Genomic DNA, 26,968 nt, shown 5'->3' on the forward strand with positions numbered 1-26,968 from the left:
TATTTTCAAAATAATATATATTATATTTATTATTAATAATATGTTGGGATTTATTTTTTGAAGTTATGAATTATTTTGGAAAAAGAGAATTATAAGCTATGAATTATGCTTATAATGAATTGGGTCTACACAAGTCAATGGCTCGATGATATTGAGTAACACCATTGATCCTCATGGTGAGAGTTCGAATACCCCTTTTACAAATGAGATTTTTAGTGATTTATTAAGAGGATGGACCCCAAGGTGCAGCCAGCAGTTGAGAATTAAGGAAGGAAAAAAAAAAAAAAAGGTAAAAGAAAAAGAGTTCATGCATGGTAGTACTGAAAATTGTCTGATCCTTCAAGTCAGGTTGTATGGAATTACAAAGATAATGACCACTGAAGAATATGGTTGTTAAATATATTTATGTAGTTATATGAAAAGAAATGATTACTTTTGCTTAGTTCTTTTCTATCCAAGACAATAGCTAGCACAAGTACAAAACAACTTTGAAAGCCAATGGTTTATAAGATCCCGAATCCTTGAGCTGAATACAAAGGGTCAAACACAACTTCAAAGGTTATTTTTCACATCTTTGTGCTACAACTCATCCTATGAGTTTTAGTTAAAAAAAAAAAGTGATACAGATATAAAATTTTTATAAAAATAAACTCACAAATGAACGTAGATGTTTCATGTGATATGTTACATTTACTTTACAATAAAAATAATTTAACAATTTAACGTACTACATCAAATCATAGATAAATCATTTCTTTTTAATTAATTTGCTTGAGCTATTGGTTCAAAGGCCCAACATGGTTATAGGCCTAAATCATTCCCCAGATGTTAAGGGTAGAGCTTTGTTTTTTTAGGACACATTTCCATCCAAATTAACAACAGTACTTTTTGACTATGGGGGCAAAATGATACCCAAACTTTAATAAGAGAAATTTAAAATTTTTAATCTAACATATCAAAGATGAAAATGATGTGAAGTTTTCAAATAACAAGTTTTGCCGGCCTTTGGATTATTACAGTAAACGAGAGTCTACATATAAGACAGAAATTACAAGTGGCGAGAATGGCGTTCGGTGCATATAGGAAGTTGAGTCAACTAAGCAACAAGGAATATTATTTTACTCTCTCATATATATATATATATATATATATATATATATATATATATTATATCCTCCCAGAGTAAAAGTCTTCATGTCACATGACATGCTGCATGCTGCTGATCATGACTGATTCATCGTTTACTTTGATCTTTTATTCAAATAGGCTGCAGAGATGAGTTTTATTTGAATGCAACCTTAAATATCTGCCATTGATAAGTTTTATATATTTTGATGCAACCTTGAATTACCATGCCATTGATCTTAATTAGTAAAATAATAGCAGAAACAGAAAACAAGCATGCACTTAACCAGGCCAAGTTCTGCCATAAACTAGAAAGCTTGTAAATTAAAATAATCAGTCTCATTTGGCTGAATTAAAGTTCATTGAATAATATTATAATTTCTCTCAATTATTCAGTCAACTTTCTTCTTCTCTCTCACAGCGCTTACTGCACGTGCAAATCAGGTGTGGGCTTGGTACTTGTATTGGCTAGTTATAGTACAATCTTCTAAGATCAAGTTTTATGTTCAAATTAGATTTATTTGACTTTTCATACACTTTAATTTGTAGGCCCCAACTTTTTGGGCAAAATGATACCCAAATTTTGATAAGAGGATTCTAATGAGAAGGTAGAGAACCGAGTCATACATGCATGAGAGTTCAACTTGGCCGGGATCAATGCATGCATGAGAGTTCAACTTTCTCCCATCTTAACATGTTTTGGTAGATAAGATACTTCTACCCATTGAAGCACAGCCCATATGGCTTTTAGAGAGGCACATGTTGGCTTGAATCCCAGAGCTATGGAGATTGATTCAGGAGAAAAGCGGCTAAACGAGCTTGGATACAAGCAGGAACTCAGAAGAGAAATGGTATATGACCAGTTTTTTCAGTCCTTTTATCTGTTTGATTCCTTTTAATTACATGTTTTCAAGATTATTAACATGGACCCTGAAATGTTTTCAAGATTATTGACATGGGTTTTGCTCTCTCTCTCTCTCTCTTTTTGGGGTATTAATGCAGAATTTATTCAAGACATTTGCGATAACATTTTCGACCATGGCACTTTTCATTGGAACTCCACTGTACGGATCTAGCCTACTATATGCAGGCCCTGCAAGCATGATATGGGGTTATGTTGTGGTCACCTTTTTCACCTGGTTTGTAGGATTTGCCATGGCTGAGATCTGCTCATCTTTTCCAGTATGCATCATTCTTCTTCTTCTCCTTCTTAAAGAATCTGTTGTTTTTAAGATTCCATATATTCTCATTACCATGTCTTGATTACTAATGATCACTCAATCATGACATCTATAATTAATAAAATAAGAGAAAAGATATTTACAATCCTGAATTATGCAAATATCACGTTATCACTTTGAAAAAAATGAATAAAAATATGACACCAGATGAAAAAAAAATAATTTTTTAGTATATTCTACCCCACCCCACCCCCACTCCCGCACGCAAACATGACATGACGTCAATAAACAACTTACAAAGGGAATTTTCTACTTAATCAGATGCCATGACTTACTCAAATACTACCAGTTTTCCTCATTTGTTTCTCAAACAGTTACATGAACAGGGGATTTATCATAATTAATGTAACAAGCAAGGAAGCAAATTTATAGTGGATGTAGGCTTTTGATTCAACCGAATCGATCGCTCATATCTCCTGGTGTAATTTTTCTATCGGCTGTTTGATATTTGTACATATATATTCACTTTCTTTTTCATCTCAAGAGTCACGATTCTTCAGATATATGAACTGATTGTAAGTCATTAAACAGACTACTGGCTCCCTTTATTTTTGGGCTGCACACTTAGCTGGACCCCGGTGGGGGCCATTTGCATCCTGGTGCTGCGCTTGGCTAGAAACTATAGGTGTCGTTTCTGGAATCGGTGCAACGGTATGTGCTTAATTCTCCCCATTCAGCACTGAAGTCTAAGGTGAAAAACACACTTTACATTGTGTGTCCCAATCGATCCCAATCTATCAAAACTGATACATTGCATCCTCAAAACTATTATATAGTCACAATGTGTCAAGCCCGTTAACATAAAATGGTTAAGATTGTATTAAATCACTTTTTTCTATGGACAGTGATGTTATTTGTCAGGTTTTGAAGTTGAAAGATGCAATGTATCAGTTTTAGTAGTTTGTGATGATGTCAAATGCAGACATCTAAAAGTAAGAGGAGGGAAAGTGTATTTTTCAGGAAGTTCGGTGATAATGTTAAGTAGTTAGTTATCGATGTGTTCATGATTCCAAATAGAGAAAATATTTGCAACCATGAATTGTACATCTGCCGCATAATCGCTTTGAAAAAAGTGAATAAAATATGGAACTTACATGAAAAAAAATAATATTTTAATAGTAGACCCCACTCTTTTTCAAAACGATTACGCAACGTTTATACATTTCACAGTTGCATATAGAATTACTCAAACAAATATGATGTTTGGTTCTCATCGCAAAGTTTCTATATTGATCTTCATCTTCTTTTTTTCCTTACTGTTATCAGGCCTACTCTGGAGCACAGGGATTGCAGATAATAATTCTTTTGTCCACTGGGACAAACAAGGGTGGAGGCTACTTGGCAACAAGGAGCGTATTTTTGTCTATGTATATAATCCTTACCTTAATATGGGCAGTGCTGAACTCCTTTGCATTGCAAGTCGTTGCATTCCTCGACATGATTTCTGTATGGTGGCAGGTGTGCTCTTAATTTGAGGTTCTGCTTCTACATACATACATACATACATAGATACATATATATATATATATGTTAATATCATAAATATTCTGCATGATCCAACTCTGACGAAAAACAAAGTGGAAAATGTTGTTTGTGTGTAGCTTAAAATAATGGATATTGCTCTCCAACAAATCAGTTATGTTTCATATAATAGAATATGTTTTTAAGAGTCTAAAACTGATCAAAGTAATTAAGACTCATATACAACTTGAACTCTTAATTGGAATATATAAGCAAATTAGCTTTTCTCACAATCATGTCACCAAAGCAAATTGCAGGTCATTGGCGGATTTGTTATAATAGTAGCTCTTCCCATGATAGCAAGCCCGACACAATCAGCATCATACGTTTTTACTCATTTCGAAACATCTCCCGAGACAACAGGCATACATAGCAAACCTTATGCAGTAATAATGTCAGTACTTCTAAGCCAATTCTGTTTGTATGGCTACGACACTGCGGCTCATCTCACTGAGGAAACCAAAGGCGCTGACAGAACTGGTCCCATGGCCATTCTTTGTAGCATAGGAATCATTTCAGCATTTGGATGGGCATTTATCTTAGCCCTTACTTTTAGCATCCAGGTATATATGCTTGGTTTGAAGATTCTGGTAGATGATTTTTATTTCTATTTTTGGGCAGAGAACATTATATAGATAATATTAAGGTTAATATTGCAGGATCCTGCATATTTATATGATCCAAACAACGAAACAGCAGGTGCACTCGTTCCTGCACAGATAATTTATGATGCATTTTATGGAAGGTATCACAGTGGTACTGGAGCAGTAATTTTTCTCTGTATCATTTGGGGAACCTACTTCTTTGCAGGGCTCTCAGTCACTGCTAGTGCTGCTAGAGTAGTAAGCAAACCTGAATCTCTCTCTCTCTCTCTCTCTCTCTATCTCTAACAATGACCATGCACGTATACTCTCTACTTTCTAGGTCTATGCACTATCCAGGGATGGAGGAGTTCCATTTTCAAAAGTCTGGAGAAAAATACATCCAAAACAGAAAGTTCCAATAAATGCAGTGTGGTTGTGCACAGCCATTTCCATTATCATAGGACTTCCCATCTTGAAATCCAATGTAGTTTACACTGCTGTCATTTCCATTGGTACAATTGGATGGGTGGGAAGCTATGCTGTCCCAATTTTTGCCAGGCTGGTCATGGATGAGAAGGATTTTAAACCAGGTCCCTTCTATTTGGGAAGAGCAAGCAAGCCAATTTGCTTGATAGCTTTCTTATACATATCTTATACTTGTTCAGTCTTTCTGTTGCCAACTCTTTACCCTCTACAATGGGATACTTTCAACTATGCACCTATAGCTATTGCTGTATTATTGACACTGATAATGCTTTGGTGGGTGTTGGATGCAAGGAAATGGTTCAAGGGACCAGCGAGGAATATTGAATTCCAGAATGGAGCCATTTAAAACTGTTCTACCATTCATAGAGGACAAAATTTCATATAAAATAGAGAAAGAAAAGAAAGAAAAGGTTGTAATATGCAGTAGATGTACTTCATTGTCTTAAAATGATCTTTTCTATGCCTGCTTTATGTAAACTGGTTGGATAGATTGGCATTACATCTACACTTTGTACTATGGTATTTATTGGATTTGGGTTCCTATTTTCAATGGTGATATGATGATCAATTTTATATTTCCCCTGTTCTTCTCTCCTTATTCTTTTTTGTTTCTAAGTAAGATAATGGAAAACCTCACAAATTTACTTTAGTGGAGAGAGACTTGAAATTCCAAGTCTTAACATAGTCTGCGAAATAACAGATATTAAAAAAACAAAAGTAACAAATTTTGAAACCATCGGTTACTAACTAAGAAAGCATCAGCCGAGAAAACTAAGGCCTCGTTTGTTTTCAGGAAACATCTCATTTTATCTCACTTCATCATTACAACTTTCCCAAATCTTCACACAAAATAAAATAAACAATTCAACTTTTTCAAATTTCAAAACAAAAATAATTTTAAAAAATATATTCTAACAATATTTTATTCAACTTTTTAACTTTAATCTCATTTCATCTCTGAAAACAAATGAGCCTTAAAACAACACGTACTAGGAAAATTACAACCCTTAAATGAAAATTACTAATGTAATTAGATAAACTCTTAAATTTAAATTACTGATGTAATTGGATATATTATTTTTCATTTAATTTTTTTTATTTGAAGCGGCCTCGAGTGGCAGTAGTCACGGAAGGGGAAGCTAAGGGGGTTCCAGGGATGATCCCAACCTCTGTTGAGTCTCTATCACTAATCAAAGGAGGGGAAGCATGTTTAAGGTATGCGCATGCGTGGCACTGAAAATTGAATGCTCAACATACGAAGGAGCATCTCTAGTGGAAAAGATTAGGACCCACTCGTTTAGGCCCCGTTTGGAACTTGAACTGAACTCAGTTCAGTCAAATTTTAAGTTAAATCTAACATCCAAATGTCCAACTCTCAAATCATTAAATTTATCTCAACTCAAAACCTTTTTATACATGAGACCCACAACCTTTTTTCAACTCAATACCTCTTTACACGTTTTAGTTCCGATGTTTAAATTAGTTTCGATGTAGGAGATAAATCAGGAAGATAATAGAAATGTGTGTAGATGTAAACCTTTTCGTCGGTTGTAGGAGTCGTCTATTTATACCTGCAGGTCTGGTCTCCATGGTAGTGGGGTGTTGCTCTGTAGGAGATCAGATATTTATGTTGCCTACTTGTCGTGCTATAAGGCACTTAGGTTTGACGTGTGCGTTCCGAACTCTGGGTTGTATTGAATGCGACATACTTTCTTCTCTAAGTCTCTCCTATCTCATTAATGCGGCGTGCCTTCCTCTCCAAGAAACCCTCATTAATGTAGCGTGTCTTCCTCCCTAAACTTCTCTGTCTGTTATGTTTGAGCGGTGATATTTTCAGTCGGCGAGCACATCTGTTTGTTGGTTAGTGGTTTCTGTTTGGCGTATTATGATTTTTCAATAGATGGGATAATTAGGTTTGAATATTTTAGTAAACCAAGTAGATTTTCACCTGAAAAATTTATGAGACAAGTGTAATTTTTTTTAGGTTGAGTTGAGGTCCAAAACTTAGAGAAAAATGCCATGCGTTAACCCCGTTCAAGATCCAAGTCGTGGGCCAATTATTTTCGGATTAAAGAGCCCTAGCCCGTGAAAATAATTTCGAACTCCCCGTTCTACACTTTGACGTCTGTTTACTCACTGCATGCACGGCTTCGATCACGTCCGTTTACTCACTACATGCACGGCTTCGATCACGTTTCGTTTTCCCTCGGCATGCATGATTCACGTCTATTTCGTTCACGTCCCTCCTTCCTTCATCTCTAGGGTTTTGCTTTTAATTTTTCAACCACTTATATATATATATATATATATATATATATATATATATATATATATACACGCTTATCCCTCATGCATGATGAAGCCCCAAGTTACCGCTACCCTCTTTTCATGACCTCGGCCAGGCAAACTTTCTAGAGCATCTACCCTCCTTTGTGAACCACGACGATCACCCAAACTCCTTCTCGAAATTGTTCCCAGCCATTGGGCATCGCAGTCGAGCCTAGCCCGACAAGCAACCGGTAGTTATTCCGTGCATTGTTTTCTTAAAACCAACTCCCGTGCGACCTCACCATCAGCGGAAGCAACCTGGGTTGTCCACCGCGTGTAACCAACTGCCTAAACCACCAAGACCGTCGCCCAGCTGTTAAAGGAAACACCACCCACGAAATACTCTATTTTTTACCTCCGAAACAGAGGAAGTAGTCTTCTCCCATCGTGTGCAACCAACCTGCCACCTTACGCCGCCAACCTCTTCCTCGACATCGCCTCCGCACAGAGAGCATCGCCGGGCGTTGCACTCCATCCAAGTCTGTCGCTCTCCTCTCGATAAGCTACCCCTGAACTCACCCACTTTCCTCTTTGTCTCTTTCTGTCTCTCTCTCTTTTTCTACGTGAGGTTCCTTTCTCTCTCTCATTAGTTGGTCTCTCTCTCTAACGATGTTCTACCGCTGCCCCCACCATCGTAAACAACCGCCCAACTCGCCGCCTTCGTGCCCTGTATCGCTCGGTGAGTATGGCTCCATACAAAGTTATACTATTCGTAACATGAATCTCTGTCATTCCAAAAGAGTCCTTATATGTTTTGTTTAATCCCTAAAACACCCTTAACATCATACTAATTATAGGTTTATCATGTTTTGGTCTATATATATTAGTAGGTTTTGTTTTAAATACAAGATTTTATAAAGAAAATAGAGAAAAATTTGAGATATATTATTAGTGATAATATATTTTTAGAAGCACATAGTAAGTGCAAGATTTTATTTTTAAACCCTTTAAAAAAAACTAATTAGTCTATTTTTATTAAATGAAATTTTTACTTTCCTAACTTTTAATCAGTTTTGTTGTAATTATGTTAAGAGAATTTTTAAACTAGAGATGTATTTTTATGGCATAGTTGTATTTAGTATAATATTATTATGCAATTTAGAAATGACTTAAGAGTATAATAGTGAGAGGAATTAAGTGGATATTGATGGTTTTAGAAAATGATGATATTTTAGGAATTATGAGAATTTTAGGTTTTGTGGATTTAAAATAGGTTCTTTTAGTATTTTAGGTTTAAATATCGAAATACGTGGTTGATTGGAAATTTACGAGAATTAATTGATTATTTTATAGATGACGATTGTTAATTGTTCGATATTTTTTAGGAAAATTTTGAAAAAACTAAGAAGTCCAGGTAAACGGGATTCCTATGCTAGACTTTACATAAAAATAAAATGGGCTAAGGTTGATTTTTGAATAGTATGCATGTTTTGTTATAAAAAGAAATTTGAGCTACCTCAGTTATTTGTTATGCATTATTCATGAAATTCTGTATAAGAATAAATTATTTTCTGACATGACTGGTGTAGACATGAGCTATTTTGGCATTTTGTTTTTAAACTTTGTGCCTAAATTATATTTTTGTGATAAGATTCTATTCTATTCTAAAGATGTTATGTACTTTGATATAATATGATATGATTTCTGAAAACCTCTGACATAACATTTTGTTTATGTTTCTGTTCTGTTCTGACCTGACCATGGGTGTAAAACTGTGGCCTCTGTTCGGGTTGGTACCAACTTTTATGTTTCTGGTACACCCACTTTGGAAACAAAGTTGTTTTATGCGTGGTCTTTCCTATGTGCACACTCGGGGCTCCGAGAATGAATAAGGAGAATATTCACATTCTGTTTCTACTCTGTTAGCTATCGGGGTTTGCACAACCCTATCACGATGGTTAAATATGGTATCTGTTATGATATGATAAGATAAGATGAATATGTTCAGTTATACTCTGCCAAATAAAATTTTGCATAAGAATGTTTTCTGGAAGTTTCATTCTTACATTTTTGTTAATATGTTATGATTTTGCATTCTGAAAATAAGTATTCTGATTCTGCATTCTGAAAGAAAATATTTTGTTCAGCATTCTAAATTCTGATAGATGCTCATGTTTACACACTAATATATGTTTTCTACTTACTGAGTTGTTGATAACTCACCCCTTATCTCCAAATATTTTTTCAGATAATTTTGCTAGTTCAGCTGCAGAACAAGAGTGGGAAGTTTTAGCAAGGTGTGATGATCGTAAACTCTAGAACTTATGCATCTCTCTATTTTGTGCAGTCCACTTTGTGTATACTAACCACATGGGTCATCTTGACAAAGTTCATTTACAAGCACTGTGAGGAACTTATATGTATGTTCATTATAATTAAGTTTCATACTTATTATTGAGATGCTCACCATAGAGTGAGTCTATGCCTTGAATTGACTAATACTAGTTAAACTCAATACAATAATAAAATAAATCTTCCCTTGCCAAACACAAATGATTGATCTATTTAGAAAAAGTCAGTGTTGAATCATTGCAGAAAAGGATAAACACCCTACACGAATCTGTCCCATAAATCTTTATAGAAATAATCGCTGCGCAAATCATCGTGAAAAAATATGAGTAATAAAAATAGACATAAAAAAAGGGTTGTGCAAACTAGTGTTTAGAAGAGATGCTCATATATCTATACCCTAGCATAAAATTTGACTTTTAAGATGAGTGACGATCTCTTTAGAGCATCTATAAGAAGAAAATACGTACAAATAACATTATGAAAAATATATTGAAAAGAAAAAGAAATAAAGAGTTAATATTCTATGTAGGTTTGCTCACTCACACACTCACATGAATTTTGACATTGATGATCTTATGAGGTATGAACATCCATAGTAATTGTTGCAAATAAGAGGGTGTACTCTATTGAATTTTGTTTATGAGTAACACTATGTTTGAACTAAGATACATCTAGGCATGTTTCTTGTCTCATTGCTTATATATTAAATTTTCTTTGTTTTTATTTTTTTCTTTATTTATTTTGGAGTATATAAAATAAATATGAAAATATAAAATATATTTTGGTTTGGGTCGGTGTTGCATTTGCTTCTTCTTTGTTTTTATTTTTTTCTTTATTTATTTTGGAGTATATAAAATAAATATGAAAATATAAAATATATTTTGGTTTGGGTCGGTGTTGCATTTGCTTCATAAGTCTAACAGACATAGAATGGGCATTTGTTTTGCGCCTAAGTCCAAATGGGACTCTAATGCACATAGCACGTGCACGGCTGCTAGTCACTACAAACATCCCCCCTACTTTCGGGAATTCACCCAAACACATAACACTCTCCATTCTCAAACCCTAGCTATATCCCACTTCACAACTTATCAGTTTCGTGTTTTTCGTGAGTAAGACATAGAATAAATACTTCTAATCTATGTTTTTTCATCACGGTAAGGTTTTTATCTTAGTCAAATCCTTCTCACTCTCAAGTTCTAGGGTTCGGCGTATATCTATGGAAATTGGATTGTTGAGTTTTGTTATTTGGAGTTTGGGGCTTGGATTGTTGTTGGGTTATATATGCATTTATTTCTATGATTACATGAATCTATATTTTGCATGTGTTGAGGATGATTTTTGGTGGGTTGTGGCATTCTTGATTTTGGCTTTTAACTAATGCCCACCAAGTGTTTGTGTTTATTAATACTTATTTACTCATAATTTTTTGTGATTCTCGTATTCATACATTTAGAACATAAGAGTGGTTGGTTTTTGTGGAGAGTTGAGACACTTCGTACTTCCGAGTGGTACATCATGTCATGTACTTAATGGTTATCGGATTCCTCTAATTCTGAGCATTGTTATTTTTATTCTGACCTGTTGGTATAGTCAATATGACATATATCATTGGAAATACAGCAGGTGTTGGATATTATCATTGGAAATATAGTGATTTTGTCAGATTAGTGACAAAAAGGAGTGGAGAGAAGAGCTTTAATTTTTTTGGGAGTTGGAGTAAGTGTGTTGTTGAGGATGAGTTGATTTTTTTTTTTTTCTATTTAAGATAGTTTAATATTGAGGGGGAGAACTAAATTCTGATTTGAAAAAATTACTATAGAAACTTTTACTTGATGGATGATTTCCTTTAAGTTTATTTTTCTGGACATAATTTTGATGTTGGACCAGAAATGCTTAGATTTTAAATTTTGTGAATTTTGATAGTACTAATATTAGTCAATATTCTATGTCATTATTTTTTATTCTTGATTATTGTCTTGGAATTTTTACTCGGTTTCTTGGTCTGCTGATTATGTTGATAGGTCTATATTACATTCTTCAAAATTGATTTTGTCACCAATCCGCCAAAAAGGGAGATTGTAGATGAAAGAGTTTGTCACCGATCCACCAAAGGGAGAGATGGTAGATACAAGAATTTGGCTAGGACTAGATAACTAAGTTGATAAGTTTGGATAGGATTAGATTACTAAAATGATAAGATTTTTCCTATCATTGTGTTTGTAATTGTGGATGAATGTAAAATATTTATTAACTTTATCTATAATAATATTAAGTTTATCTGAAAGTCATAGAGTTTGTTTAGATAAGTCATAAGTGTGAAAATCGAGTCCCAAAGAATCTGCTCTTATCCAGAAAAGAAGTTGAAATGGGTTCAGTTTCTGAGAGAGAATTTATCACAGGTGTCAGCATTCCGTCAGGAGAATTCTTCACGACAGATTCACTCCATAAGCAGAGTCCTACTGAAACTAAAACTTCTTTCAGATTGTTTATTTAAAGAATCATATTGGTTAAGATCTATAGAGATTCAAATTTAGATATTTTCTAGAGTATTTTTCAATGCATATTTTGGTGAGAAAATTTCTTTGAGTATTTTCATATTGTTTCTCTCATAAATTGTGATCATGCTCCATATTGGAGATTGAGTGATTGTAATTCAGCCAGTGGAGTTCCAGGAGGGAAGTCAATAGTTTGAAGATCGCCAGAAGTTATGGCTGCTACTGCGGTAGAAGACAAACGAGTCGTTTGTCTGGTCAAGTAAGAAATCAAGTTATTAAAGTTTTGTAAATGAGAATTACTTGTAATTGTTTTTCAAATAATAAGATTGATTTTTCTGAATTTGGTTATCTCAAAGGGTTTTACCTTTAGAAGTTCTTCAAAGGATTTCCCTTTAATTCGGATCTTAATGTTATGCAATTTATTTATTTTACTTTATTGATTAATTATTAAATAATTACATGATTAATAATTAATTAATTTATTGAGTGAATTTATAGATATTTTTGCTACATAAGATCTAAATACAGAGACAATTGGATAATTTCACAAATGGCAACAAGAGAGAATGGCGTTCGGTGCATATAGGAAGTTGAGTCAACTAAGCAACAAGGATTATTTTTCTCTCTCAGATATATATATTATATCCTTCCAGAGAAAAGTCTTCATGTCACATGACCTACTGCTGATCATGACTGATTCATCGTTTACTTTGATCTTATTCAAAGAGGCTGCAGAGATAAGTTTTATTTTAATGCAACCTTACATTTCTGCCATTGATAAGTTTTATATATTTTGATGCAACCTTGAATAACTACGCCATTGATCTTAATTAGTAAAATAATAGCAGAAACAGAAAACAAGTTGTGAACAGTAAAATAAAATATTATAGAATATTATTTTTTAATATTAGTGTTGTTTTGGGATTTGAAAAAGTTAAATTTTTTATTATATTTTGTATGAAAATTTAGAAAAGTTATAATGATGAGATTTGATGAATTAAGATGAGTTGGAATGACTTTAGAATCCAAACAAGGTTAACCAGGCCAAGTTCTGCCATAAATGATGGAGCATCTAAGAAGGAAAATTCAAAAACTAGAAAGCTTATAAATTAAAACAATCAGTCTCATTCGGCCGAATTAAAGTGCTTACTGCACGTGCAAATTAGGAGTGGGCTTGGTACATTTTTTTATTTTTATTTTTTATTTTATAGAAATAATTTCATTCAACCATTCACAGTCTTACAAACAAAAGTGTAGGAACTGCTTAATAATTATAAACAACAGGGTGAGTCTATACCATTATGGAAATTTAACAGCCATGGAAGAATTGAGATGAGGGGTATTTTACGACAGAAACTATTGGAAGTTGTTCATTGTACAATAGAATGCGCGCATCGATTGAAATCTCGATGTATTTTTCTGATTTGTCAGCTTTGGAAGGACTGTAATGAGTTCATGATATCTTGAAGTAGTATCTGGGCTTGGTACTTGTATTGGCTAATTATAGTACAATCTTCTAAGATCAAGTTTTATGTTCAAATTAGATTTATTTGACTTTTCATACACTATAATTTGTAGGACCCAACTTTTTGGGCAAAATGATACACAAACTTTAATAAGAGGATTCTAATGAGAAGGTAGAGAACCGAGTCATACATGCATGAGAGTTCAACTTGGCCGGGATCAATGCATGCATGAGAGTTCAACTTTCTCCCTTCTTAACATGTTTTGGTAGATAAGATACTTCTACCCATTGAAGCACAGCACATATGGCTTTTAGAGAGGCACATGTTGGCTTGAATCCCAGAGCTATGGAGATTGATTCAGGAGAAAAGCGGCTAAACGAGCTTGGATACAAGCAGGAACTCAGAAGAGAAATGGTATATGACCAGTTTTTTCAGTCCTTTTATCTGTTTGATTCCTTTTAATTACATGTTTTCAAGATTATTAACATGGACCCTGAAATGTTTTCAAGATTATTGACATGGGTTTTGCTCTCTCTCTTTCTGGGGTATTAATGCAGAATTTATTCAAGACATTTGCGATAACATTTTCGACCATGGCACTTTTCATTGGAACTCCACTGTACGGATCTAGCCTACTATATGCAGGCCCTGCAAGCATGATATGGGGTTATGTTGTGGTCACCTTCTTCACCTGGTTTGTAGGATTTGCCATGGCTGAGATCTGCTCATCTTTTCCAGTATGCATCATTCTTCTTCTTCTTCTTCTTCATCCTCCATATATTCTCTTTACCATGTCTTGATTACTAATGATCACTCAATTATGACATCTATAATTAATAAAATAAATATATATTATAAAGGTTTCCAAATCCTTATTACAGATAGGTACTTGGAATTGAAACGGGTAACCCTACAGCTTTCATGAGTTGAAAAGTACAACCCAGTTTTTAAAGTTATTTTGGCTTTGTGAACAATCCATTGCATGCTCCTCTTCCCGAGCGTGAACACAATGGATATTCTATTTTCAGTATATTCTACACCACCCCACCCCCACGCACGCAAACATGGCATGATGTCAATAAACAACTTACAGAGGGAATTTTCTTCTTAATCAGATGCCATAATTTATTCAAATGCTAATGTTTTTCCTCATTTGTTTCTCAAACAGTTACATAAACAGGGGATTTATCATAATTAATGTAATAAACAAGCAAGGAAGCAAATTTATAGTGGATGTAGGCTTTTGATTCAACCGAATCGATCGCTCATATCTCCTGTTTGATATTTGTACATAAATATTGACTTTCTTTTTAATCTCAACAGTCACGATTCTTCGGATATATGAACTGATTGTAAGTCATTAAACAGACTACTGGCTCCCTTTATTTTTGGGCTGCTCACTTAGCTGGACCCCGGTGGGGGCCATTTGCATCCTGGTGCTGCGCTTGGCTAGAAACTATCGGTGTCATTTCTGGAATCGGCGCATCGGTATGTGCTTAATTCTCCCCATTTAGCACTGAAGTCTAAGCTGAAAATCACACTTTTCATTTTGCGTCCCAATCCCAATCTATCAAAACAGATACATTGCATCCTCAAAACTATTATATAGCCACAATGGGTCAAGCCCGTTTACATAAAATAGTTAAGATTGTGTTAGATCACTTTTTTCTTTATCTATCTTAACAATAAGAATTGGACAGTGATGTTATTTGTCAGGTTTTGAAGTTGAAAGATGCAATGTATCAGTTTTAGTAGTTTGTGATGATGTAAAATGCAGACATATAAAAGTAAGAAGATGGAAATTGTATTTTTCAGGAATGTTAAGTAGTTAGTTATCGATGTGTTCATGATTCCAAATATGATGTTTGGTTCTCATTGCAAAGTTTCTATATTGATCTTCATCTTCTTGTTTTCCTTACTGTTATCAGGCCTACTCTGGAGCACAGGGATTGCAGATAATAATTCTTTTGTCCACTGGGACAAACAAGGGTGGAGGCTACTTGGCAACAAGGAGCGTATTTTTGTCCATGTATATAATCCTTACCTTAATATGGGCAGTGCTGAACTCCTTTGCATTGCAAGTCATTGCATTCCTCAACATGATTTCTGTATGGTGGCAGGTGTGCTCATAATTTGAGGTTCTGCTTTTACATACATACATACATATATATATATATATATATGTTAATATCAGAAATATTCTGCATGATCCAATTATGACGAAAAACAAAGTGGAAAATGTTGTTTGTGTGTAGCTTAAAAGAATGGATATTGCTCTCCAACAAATCAGTTATGTTTCATATAATAGAATATGTTTTTAAGAGTCCAAGACTGATCAAAGTAATTAAGGCTCATATGCAACTTGAACTCTTAAGTGGAATATATAAGCAAATTAGCTTCTCACAATCATGTTACCAAAGTAAATTGCAGGTCATTGGCGGATTTGTTATAATAGTAGCTCTTCCCATGATAGCAAGCCCGACACAATCAGCATCATACGTCTTTACTCATTTCGAAACATCTCCTGAGACAACAGGCATACATAGCAAACCTTATGCAATAATAATGTCAGTACTTCTAAGCCAATTCTGTTTGTGTGGCTACGACACCGCGGCTCATCTCACTGAGGAAACCAAAGGTGCTGACAGAACTGGTCCCATGGCCATTCTTTGTAGCATAGGAATCATTTCAGCATTTGGATGGGCGTATATCTTAGCCCTTACTTTTAGCATCCAGGTATATATGCTTGGTTTGAAGATTCTGGTAGATTTTTATTTCTATTTTTGGGCAGAGAATATTATTTAGATAATATTAAGGTTAATATTGCAGGATCCTGCATATTTATATGATCCAAAAAATGAAACAGCAGGTGCACTCGTTCCTGCACAGATAATTTATGATGCATTTTATGGAAGGTATCACAGTGGTACTGGTGCAGTAATTTTTCTCTGTATCATTTGGGGAACCTTCTTCTTTGCAGGGCTCTCAGTCACTGCTAGCGCTGCTAGAGTAGTAAGCAAATCTGAATCTCTCTCTCTCCCTCTCTCTCTCTATAACAATGAACATCCACGCATACTCTCTACTTTCTAGGTCTATGCACTATCCAGGGATGGAGGAGTTCCATTTTCAAAAGTCTGGAGAAAAATACATCCAAAACAGAAAGTTCCAATAAATGCAGTGTGGTTGTGCACAACCATTTCCATTATCATAGGACTTCCCATCTTGAAATCCAATGTAGTTTACACTGCTGTCATTTCCATTGGTACAATTGGATGGGTGGGAAGCTATGCTGTCCCAATTTTTGCAAGGCTGGTCATGGATGAGAAGGATTTTAAACCAGGTCCCTTCTATTTGGGAAGAGCAAGCAAGCCAATTTGCTTGATAGCTTTCTTATACATATCTTATACTTGTTCAGTCTTTCTGTTGCCAACTCTTTACCCTCTACAATGGGATACTTTCAACTATGCACCTATAGCTATTGCTGTATTATTGACACTGATAATGCTTTGGTGGATGTTGGATGCAAGGAAATGGTTCAAGGGACCAGTGAGGAATATTGAATTCCAGAATGGAGCCATTTAAAACTGTTTTACCATTCATAGAGGACAAAATTTCATATAAAATAGAGAAAGAAAAGAAAGCAAAGGTTGTAATATGCAGTAGATGTACTTCATTGTCTTAAAATGATCTTTTCTATGCCAGCTTTATGTAAACTGGTTGGATAGATTGGCATTACATCTACACTTTGTAATATGGTATTTATTGGATTTGTGTTCCTATTTTCAATGGTGATATGATGATCACAAATCAACCAGTGGGTGGTGGATATTTACCCTTGGTGGAGGAGTAATCTCTTGAGATCAAAGAAGCAAGCATGCATAACTTACTCAACCATGACGGCTAAGTTTATAGCATTGGCTTCTTGTAGCAAAGAGATAGAGCGGCTAAGAAATTATTGATAGAAACCTCGGATTTGGCAAAAATCAATGCCACCAATATCTTTGCATTGTGACAGTCATGCTATATTATCACAGGCCTAAGCCATATATATAATGGCAAGTCGAGGCATATTAAGCCAATTACTCACAGATGAGTAATTACAATTGATTTTATGAGATATTGTCGGAAATGACATATCCATTAACTAAAAAAAAAAAAAAAAAAAACTTGCAAGAGATTTGATGTGAGACATCAAAGGGATGGGTTTAAAACCAAAACAATAAAATCACCAATAATGAATACTCAACTCAACTCTTGAACATATCTGAATTCAATGAGCAAAGTACATTATATATTCGTGGTTTGCAAGCATTGTGATATTAAAATTAGTTTTCAAACTAATTTACCATCCCAAGGTTTTAAGTGCTTGGTACTGTAATGAAAAATGAGAGGCTCAGCAATAAACTCTTAATATACTTATAACATGGTTTTGTTAAAGTGTTTAGTTACATGACACTTTCGATAAGTCTACATATATGAGGTTGGGGGTGGTGCCGCCTCCTATGCAAATTAGGTTTTGTCTTTATAGTGCTCGTGAAACCAAGATATAGACACAAGACCAATCCATGTGTCGGCTTTTATGAACTACCCAAAGAAAAGAAAATTTATATGTGAGATATTTCCCGCTAATCGTATAGAATCGCTAGTTCAAAGCATGTCGACTATGTGATTCTAGTTAGCTTTGATGTATTTTCACTATGTGAAGGTTCAAGTCCAAAAGACACATTCATTTATATATAAGTTTTCATATTTTAACCAGGATGTATTTTGAAAATGGTTGGAGATTGTTGGATATATTTTCAAAATAATCTATATTATATTTATTATTAATAATATTTTGGGATTTATTCTTGGAAGTTATGAATTATTTTGGAAATTGAGAAATTAAGGAAAGTTTATAAGCTATTGCCTATGGTTATAATATTTGGGATCAAACTGTGCGGTCTCCTTGGGAAGACGCAACATGACCGTTGGACTGGGTCCAACAATTATGTCATTCGGTAACAGGTATAGATATATACCCTTTCAGAACAGATTACAGAAAAATGAAAAGTTACAACTTTTCATTCACATCCTTTGACCGTCTATAAATAGACTCATTGGCCTATGAATTGGAGTATGACAGAAGAATGAAGAAAGCAATTTCAAAATTCTCTCTCTCTCAAAAGTCTTCTTTTCTTCAAAACTTATCATTAGGATCTGTTCATTCTGCATTAATTTCTTGGTTGAATAGCAAAATCTGAGGATATTCGAGGTCTAATTTCGTGTGTGCATAACGTAGTTAGACAAATATACTTGTTCTGGGCTTCATTGTATTTTGGAGGCAAATTTACTTGTAACCCGTGTGCATACCGTTATTGATAGAGGCAAATATTGTCTTAAGAAAAGTGACATTGTAACGCGCATTGAAGCAAAATTTTCTCTCGCTATTTTCTCTTTTGCAGCCCCTTTTGCACCAACATCGAGATGGTTGACATGGAGCATCCTTGTAATGAACAAGCAAGGAAAAGACTCTGATCAAATGTAATAACAATGCATGGCTGCCATCTTTCACGCTATCTTCTCAACACTTGACGCTGCTAATTTTGACACCCCATGCTTTTGTTGCCACCGCTTTGTATGCTTGTCATCACCTACGTACCTGCTTGAGGAATAAAAATCTGGAACAAACAAACTTCACCTGTTTCCTTTACACTGGGACGACATGATCACCAGTTTCACCTGGTTGCTCACCCAAACTTCCATCACCAAGATTCTCACACACCTTCGTAGATTTAGGCAAATCAAGAGAGCAAGTTTATGTTTTATTTAATTGCTTACATTATCAAATTTTAACTTTAATGACAAATAGTAGGAGGTGAATAAACAGGAGCGAAGCTGATCTGATCTTCAAGATAATATCTAAAGGGTCTTTTTTCTATTGATCTTTTCTATTTGACTTGGCAAATAATAAATGGTTGCAAACCTTTAGACTTCAAATTTATGTTAAAAAAAAACTTAAAATAAAATCTGCTTCAAAAGAAGATAGATTTTTTACTAGATTTCATTTGGAAAACCAAACAACGTGAACGGCCCGGCATTGGAATAATTTACACATTTTTCATAAGCAAAAGTGCGAAAAGTATTTTCTTTCTTCATGAAGTCATACGATGTTGATATTCCCTCATCATGAACTCCAGTGGCAATTTAAACTCTTTTAAGGGAAAGAGAGTAAACCAGTGTGCTGACCAAATCCAAGCATGTGCTTTGAATTTCAAACTGTGACCACATACATACATACACATATATATATATGCACACACTTCTGTTGAACCTTATTGCTGAATTCTTTAATGATATTTTTGCTCCACCGCTAAGCTTTCTTCATCTGAGTAAACATGGTGTAGACTCCTTTCCTTGGCCACTTCCATTTTTTTGGTCAAAAAAAGCAACTGCAATTCTACCGCTTATACTTTCTTAGTCAAATAAAGCCACTACGTTCCTTTCCATTTTTTGTTTTAACTATGATCAGCTGCTTCCACTTTCTCATCCTGTTCTGACCTTTTCTAGAAACTTGAGCCAATGTAATATGGTTAATTATATTATATCAAGCACTGATTCTCGTGACTACCAACGAAATATGGAACTTAGTCATGACTCATACACTCGAATCTATACTCTAACAGTAGTGTTAATTAATGATTTGTTCATAGATTTCCACCTGATCCTCCACCATTTCTGTTTTTCTGATTCATACATTGACTGGAGATGCTGACTATTTCAAAACAACCAGTCTTGTTGTCTGACTTTCCCTAGAGCTTGGAAATGTATTTAACGATTTTCCTGTCTGTTTGCCTAACAAACCTTGGCAATAGTACTCCAAGTATGAGTTCCAGAGAAGGACATGATCAATTAGGCGTCAGTCAGCAGGCTTTGGAAATGGATTCTGGAGAGAAGCGTCTCAATGAGCTTGGATACAAGCAAGAGTTGAGAAGAGAGATGGTTTTCTCAATTAAACCTTCCTTTTCTTGATAGTTTTATATCATTTTAATTCGAAGACTACCTGGAAAAACTTTCAAATGTTTTTGTTGATGATGAAAGATATAAGCTTGAAACTTCCCAAGTCTTGTAAAGAATCTAACACTTAAAACGTACTCGCTCTTCATTTTTTTTTCACTCTTGGGTTTCTTCAGACTCTATTCAAGACGCTTGCAATAACATTTTCGAGCATGGCAGTTTTTACTGGAACGCCACTATATGGCCCAAGCCTACGTTATGCAGGTCCTGCAAGCTTAATATGGGGATGGGTGGTGGTCACCTTCTTCACCTGGTTTGTTGGACTAGCCATGGCTGAGATATGCTCCTCCTTCCCTGTATGTATATCCACCAATTAGTAGTGGCCATTCACAACCCACATACACACATAAGAAAAAAGGAATGACTTTGATTTTCATGAATAATCAATCGTTTAGATTTGTGGTAGAGAATCTTACAGTTCCTCCAGACAAAATTCTTCATTTTTTTATCATTTTTTTTTTCAAATGAATATAACAATCTCAACTTGCGCGCCCATGTTGGTCACCCGTCAAGGAGTTGCTTGTTTATTCTTTTTTGTTCTTTTTTTAAGGTTTCTTATTTCCCCAGTTTGGAATTTGCTTAAGTTAAGATGATCTTGAGCAGACTACAGGTTCTCTATACTTTTGGGCTGCCCATTTGGCTGGACCAAGGTGGGGTCCATTTGCATCATGGTTTTGTGCATGGCTCGAGACCATTGGTCTTATTTCTGGAATTGGAGCACAGGTTTGGCAACTTCCTTTCCACATATTTTCAGTACTGACATAACTGCATTACCAAATTCTGAATTTTTTATACAATAAGTACAACAACAATCCAGAATAGAAAACAATAGCTTGCAATGCTATCAAGAAATGTTTCTTTCTCCACTTTAACTTAATGTCCTCTTTTCTCCACATTAGGCCTATTCAGGAGCGCAGGCACTGCAGATGATCATTCTTTTGTCCACTGGAACAAACAAGGGTGGAGGCTACTTTGCATCAAGAAGTGTATTTTTGGCCATGTATATGAGCCTTACCCTTATATGGGCTATACTCAATTCATTCGCCTTAGAAGTAATAGCATTCCTGGACATAATTTCCATATGGTGGCAGGTGAGGCCATCTAACCATTCTGTTTCTCAAATATCTTGTTTGTAGGAGCATGTTTAACTTCATACGAACAGGTTCATAAAGATCAACATTTATTTGGCTGGTAAATAACTTCTTTTATCTTTGTAATCAGTATAAGTTCTAGTGTCATTGTTTATTGTTTTCGGAATTACAGCTCCATTTCCTTCTGCCATGTTTGATTCTTAGCAAAAGGAACAATAACCCATGCAGAACTAATGCTGTGCTGTATTCATCTTTCAGAAAAAATTATCAAAGAGCAAAATAGAACCAACTGCATCAAGTAATGCTAGTTATAGAGTTCCTTACGAGATTCTTGTGGTTTTCATTCTGTTTTCAACTACGAGCATACAGGTAATCGGTGGTTTAGTGGTGATTATAATGCTCCCTCTAGTGGCACAGCAAACACAACCAGCTTCTTATGTGTTCACTCACTTTGAAACATCCCCTGAGGCAACTGGAATACGCAGCAAACCTTATGCAGTGATACTATCTGTGCTTTTAAGCAACTACTGTCTATACGGTTATGACACTGCAGCTCATCTAACTGAAGAAACAAAAGGGTCCGACAGAACTGGTCCTATTGCCATTCTTTCCAGTATTGGGATCATTTCTGCATTTGGGTGGGCTTATATCTTAGCTCTTACCTTCTGCATTCGGGTATGCCTTTAATGGGGGTCCTTTTCTGTTTTTGTGATAAATTTGGGGAAATACAGCTTCAAGATGACTGGGTGTTGTGATTTCAATGCAGGATCCAAACTACTTGTATGATGAGAACAATGAGACAGCTGGTGCCCTTGTACCAGCACAGATCATTTATGATGCATTCCATGGGAGGTATCAAAATTCCACTGGAGCTGTTGTATTTCTGTGTATAATCTGGGGATCATTCTTCTTTTGTGGGCTTTCAGTTACTACTAGTGCTGCCAGAGTTGTGAGTATAAGTGGATCTCACTTCATCCCTCTGTGTTTTTTTGGCATATTTTAGGAATGAAAATAAACAACAAGGTTTCTTCCGTCCTTTCTAGGTTTATGCACTATCTAGGGATAAAGGAATTCCATTTTCACCAATATGGAGGAGAGTTCACCCGAAGCATAAGGTTCCGAGAAATGCTGTGTGGCTATGTGCAGCCATATGCATGATCCTTGGCCTACCCATCCTGAAGTTAGATGTAGTTTTCACAGCTATCCTTTCCATAAGTACAATCGGATGGGTTGGTGGCTATGCTGTCCCAATCTTCGCCAGGTTAGTCATGGCAGAGGAAAATTTCAAACCAGGACCTTTCTATTTGGGTAAAGCAAGAAGGCCAATTTGCTTGGTAGCCTTCCTGTGGATATGTTACACCTGTTCAGCATTCTTACTGCCAACTCTCTACCCTCTTCAATGGAGAACTTTCAATTATGCACCAATAGCCCTTGCTGTAGCTTTGACTGCAATAATGCTTTGGTGGGTCTTGGATGCAAGGAAATGGTTCAAGGGGCCGGTAAGGAACATTGATATACAAAATGGAGACATTTGAATGTTAGTTTCTGAATTGAAAGCTTTTCCATGGAGAAGTCTGATATAACCAAATTCAAGAACTCATCATCTTGATTGAATCACAACTCAAGTCCCATAATTAATTTTGCAATAATGTTCAGTCTTTTATTGTACTTTTAAATTAGGAGCGGGGGTTTGTTCTGAACATCAATTTCTAGTTAATAAGCACAACAAATTGTCTACCAGCATTTTGTTGAAGCTGCTGATAAACTCACAAAGGATAATACCTGATAAAAAATAGTAACAAAATGATACATTTTAAAAGTTTTACAACACTGCCAAAGAGAGAAAACCCCATGCTAATATATGAGGAAAACTCTTGGCACATATCTGGGGCAGTGGGGCAGTCAACATAGGTGAGATTGTAACTTCTGCTAATACAAGTTTTGACACAACCAAAGCTATAGCAAGACACTGGAAAGACACTAACAGTATAGTGTGGCATTTGATTTTATAGCTGAGCTGAAAAACCAAAGAGTCAAAATAAGACATAAGACACATTCTTTTGGCTAAACCATAATTACATAGGCAGATAATGTATCACGAAGGTAAAGGCCAGCATGCACAGCAGCTGCAAAACCGCTTTGAAGCATTGCCATGGCCCATGACAGAAACCCGTATCTTTGAATTAACAAAGTAACTTGACCAGATTGTCTGATCATGTGGATCAACATTATCCTGAGCTCTCTTATATTCATTTACCAACCAAAAAAGGAGTAATTCTCATTGCAATCACCTTCACTCTAAATCCTAAAAACGAATTTATTTTTAAAGGACAACCTCAATTTTGTCACCCCAATATCCTGTTGTACAAAATTTCCTTGAGTGTGGGGTGAAACTTGGTTTGAACTACGTTCAGAATACAAGAGTACCAGAAAGACTTTTTTTTAGGACATTGAACCTCACAAAAGCAGAGCCCTTGGGACCCATCCTTGGCAAGTAAACTCCAGATACACGACCAGGTAATGCATGGCAATTCTTAGTGCCACAACGAATCCGAGATATGCAAGTCTACAGTTCATTCCAAGCCCACCTTTTGACCACTCGGCTCCACCCTGCCAGGTACCAGCAAGAGAACTACATGCATTTACAGAAGAATATAATCTGAGGCACGCCATCCCACCAAGAACATCCCATTAAAATCTCCAAAGCATCCTGCCAACCAAGAAGTAATGGTTCTCATCCAGACTATGACATGAGCTTTTGATATGGGTCATGCAGAGAAAAAGAAAATGAAGGGTTAGCGTCCTTTACTACATACTTCATATAGAATGAACCCAACTGACAATATTATGGGGCACACTAACAGAAACATTGAGTTTAGACGATCTTATGATAATTTCTATTTGCAAAAAATAGAGACAAAAGTAGAAACTTAGGTAGAAGAAGCGCATATACATGCTAATAGCATGGAAATTATTCTGACTTTATGAGAAGAATAGTTCTTGAGACTCCGATGGTGATGACCAATATCGCAAGATTGATTCTACGGTTAGCCTTCGAGTTGCACTGAGCATGGAGATGAAAAATCGACAGCCATCAATTTTGTATTCTTCAAGAGGATTCCGGTGCCCAAAACTCCTTACATTTACCTGCCACAAAATTTATGTAAGCCTTGTGCTCACAGGGAAGTCAAAGAGATCCAAATTAACAGGAATGTACATTACCGCTGAGCTAAGCCTGTTCATGTTTATAAGATGATCTCTCCAAAAACAATCTAGAGTCTTAACAAGAACTGCTCTCTGCAATTCAAATTAAAAAAATTATGGAAATGATAAAGAAAACCTATAAAACTTCTTCAAGCAGGAAAAACAACAATCAGCAGCACCTCCAGGAGCAAGAAAGTTTTTATCATCCTTTATTTTCCCCTTTCAAGGCTTTCTGGAAGTTGTTACAAAGTCACTACGCAAAACAAAACTGCTTCGCTATAAATTGGCAATCAATAGATCACCAAATTCATATCTCAATAGTTTTAGAGAAAAAAACCTATTGGAACATGTTCTAACTTTTTTATGTTTTCAGTAATTGTTGAGACGTGCACACCAATTCCAGTCTGAGTTTAACTCATTTCATCCAATGGAAAGATGCTAATCTATCTAATACATTATAATTTCCAAAGCACGGAGCTTTGCTCCAATGAAGCTGTTAGTATTTTTAGTATTGGCTAAATTCGGTTTCAAAACAATGGTTAAGGTTTGTTTTTTGGTTTGAGTTGATAGATAAGTTTTATCTGTAAGGATAATGGTTTGGGTTGAAGGCCTCAAGTGCGTAGGCAAAGGGCATTTCGACACCATTACAGATAGGGTTGTTGGTCGCCGGCAACACCATTCACGCCAGTGTCACTCAGGACATCAGTAGCTGGTCTTCTAACTGCCCTCAGTCACCAATTGCAAATGGGGTTGGTACTTTTTTCCAGGGTTCACTTTCAGTTGAAGATGGGGGTCCTTCCAGGGTCTTAAGCACTTTGGAAGAAATAGACGAACCATTTTTAGAAGATGAAAATGAGGTAACAGAAGGTAGTGCTTCCCCTACCTGTTCTATGCCTCCTGAGGGAGCAGTAAGGTCTGACAAAGTGGCACAAAAAGGATCGTCAAGGGGCACAAAAAGGATCGTCAAGGGGTGGAGCACATACAAGCAATGTCCTCGTCGATGGAGGGGAGGAACCTTTAATGGTGACAGCAACAATGGACAGCAACCATATAGCTGTTGAGGAGGTTTGGGATTTGAATGCAGGATATAGCGGGGAGGAAATTATGGGTTTTCCGTTGGTGCCTTGTGAGGAGGAATGTCTAGGATCGGGAGTGCAGTTGGGTACTATGTCAGGGGATAATGTTGTTCCCCTGGTTTCTCTTCCGATAAATAATATAGCGGGTTCACCATCGGATTGGGTTCTACACGAGGTTAACGAGATTCAGCATATCGTGGGGCTTTCATATGGAGGATGTGAAGACCAATTTAATGCACTACTCATTGCGATTGAGGCGAGACACTCGCTTGAAATCAAACCAAGTTTTAAGAAAAACAGGAAGTTAAAGCGTATTTCTTGGGCAATCAACTACGACGCTTAGGGTGGTAGCTCTAGTCGAGGGCTAAAGGGAGGGCATTATTAAGACGTTCTCGTAGAGGGAGTTTCGGGTGGAGTATTAGTCTTACGGGAAACAACGGGTTGGGGTTGGGGTTGGGGAGGTGTGTTCTATTCCAATTCGGGCTTGGAGTATTTTGGGTAGTTTTTCACAGGCTTTTTGGGTCATTAGAAGCTCTCTAGTATGAGCTAGGTGTTTTCTTGTATACGTCCAGTGTACTTCATTATTCCTATTGATATATATATATATATATAATATTTTTACTTATAAAAAAAAAAAATCTATAAGGATAATGGGTAAGGTTTGATAAGAGATCAAATTTCTCACAATGCTCTATTTGAAGAGATAAATTTGAGTATTGGATTGAGATTGCAAAATTCGAAATTTGGATAAAGGCCACACTATCTGGAATTCTGAAGAAGAGTTAATGGTCCAATGGGAACCTGTCACAGCAGGCCATCTGTAGATTTTCAAAAATGTGATTTTGAAATTCAAAAAGAGTTTGATCAATTCAAGGACCCTTAAAGGGGCACGAATTGGCCTATAAAGTTACCCAATCAGATATTGATATAGTATCCAAGTGTGCCAAGAGAGAAAATGAGTTTTGGGACTTTTACAAGAATTATCTCTCTTAGAGCTTTT

At 35.7% G+C, this 26,968-nt stretch overlaps 4 protein-coding genes across 4 annotated transcripts in view; 3 read left to right on the forward strand and 1 right to left on the reverse strand.

The window, feature by feature from the left end:
• The first annotated feature begins 1,865 nt into the window (after positions 1-1,865).
• LOC121243164 (amino-acid permease BAT1 homolog) lies at positions 1,866-5,681 on the forward strand. The gene is made up of 7 exons (XM_041141230.1): positions 1,866-1,976; positions 2,128-2,307; positions 2,898-3,017; positions 3,633-3,824; positions 4,145-4,450; positions 4,547-4,729; positions 4,812-5,681. The coding sequence occupies exons 1-7, from the start codon at positions 1,866-1,868 to the stop codon at positions 5,301-5,303; spliced, it is 1,584 nt and encodes a 527-aa protein (XP_040997164.1). The 3' UTR covers positions 5,304-5,681.
• A 7,983-nt stretch (positions 5,682-13,664) lies between these two features.
• Positions 13,665-17,308, forward strand: LOC121243076 (amino-acid permease BAT1 homolog). The gene is made up of 7 exons (XM_041141136.1): positions 13,665-13,955; positions 14,099-14,278; positions 14,910-15,029; positions 15,470-15,661; positions 15,972-16,277; positions 16,371-16,553; positions 16,632-17,308. Exons 1-7 carry the CDS (start codon positions 13,845-13,847, stop codon positions 17,121-17,123), a joined length of 1,584 nt encoding a protein of 527 aa, XP_040997070.1. The 5' UTR covers positions 13,665-13,844; the 3' UTR covers positions 17,124-17,308.
• A 2,564-nt stretch (positions 17,309-19,872) lies between these two features.
• On the forward strand, positions 19,873-23,381 carry LOC121241981 (amino-acid permease BAT1 homolog). Its single transcript, XM_041139852.1, has 7 exons — positions 19,873-20,522; positions 20,714-20,893; positions 21,201-21,320; positions 21,497-21,688; positions 22,058-22,363; positions 22,455-22,637; positions 22,732-23,381. The coding sequence occupies exons 1-7, from the start codon at positions 20,346-20,348 to the stop codon at positions 23,221-23,223; spliced, it is 1,650 nt and encodes a 549-aa protein (XP_040995786.1). The 5' UTR covers positions 19,873-20,345; the 3' UTR covers positions 23,224-23,381.
• Positions 23,382-23,940: 559 nt separating this feature from the next.
• LOC121243197 (protein translocase subunit SECA2, chloroplastic) overlaps positions 23,941-26,968 on the reverse strand; it is a 50,810-nt gene continuing 47,782 nt past the window's right edge. Inside the window, 3 exon segments of the mRNA XM_041141278.1 lie at positions 23,941-24,398; positions 24,646-24,835; positions 24,911-24,985. Coding sequence (XP_040997212.1) covers positions 24,671-24,835; positions 24,911-24,985 — 240 coding nt within the window. The 3' untranslated portion in view covers positions 23,941-24,398; positions 24,646-24,670.

The sequence above is a fragment of the Juglans microcarpa x Juglans regia genome, chromosome 8D, assembly GCF_004785595.1.
Source record: "Juglans microcarpa x Juglans regia isolate MS1-56 chromosome 8D, Jm3101_v1.0, whole genome shotgun sequence".
Lineage (NCBI taxonomy): Eukaryota > Viridiplantae > Streptophyta > Magnoliopsida > Fagales > Juglandaceae > Juglans > Juglans microcarpa x Juglans regia.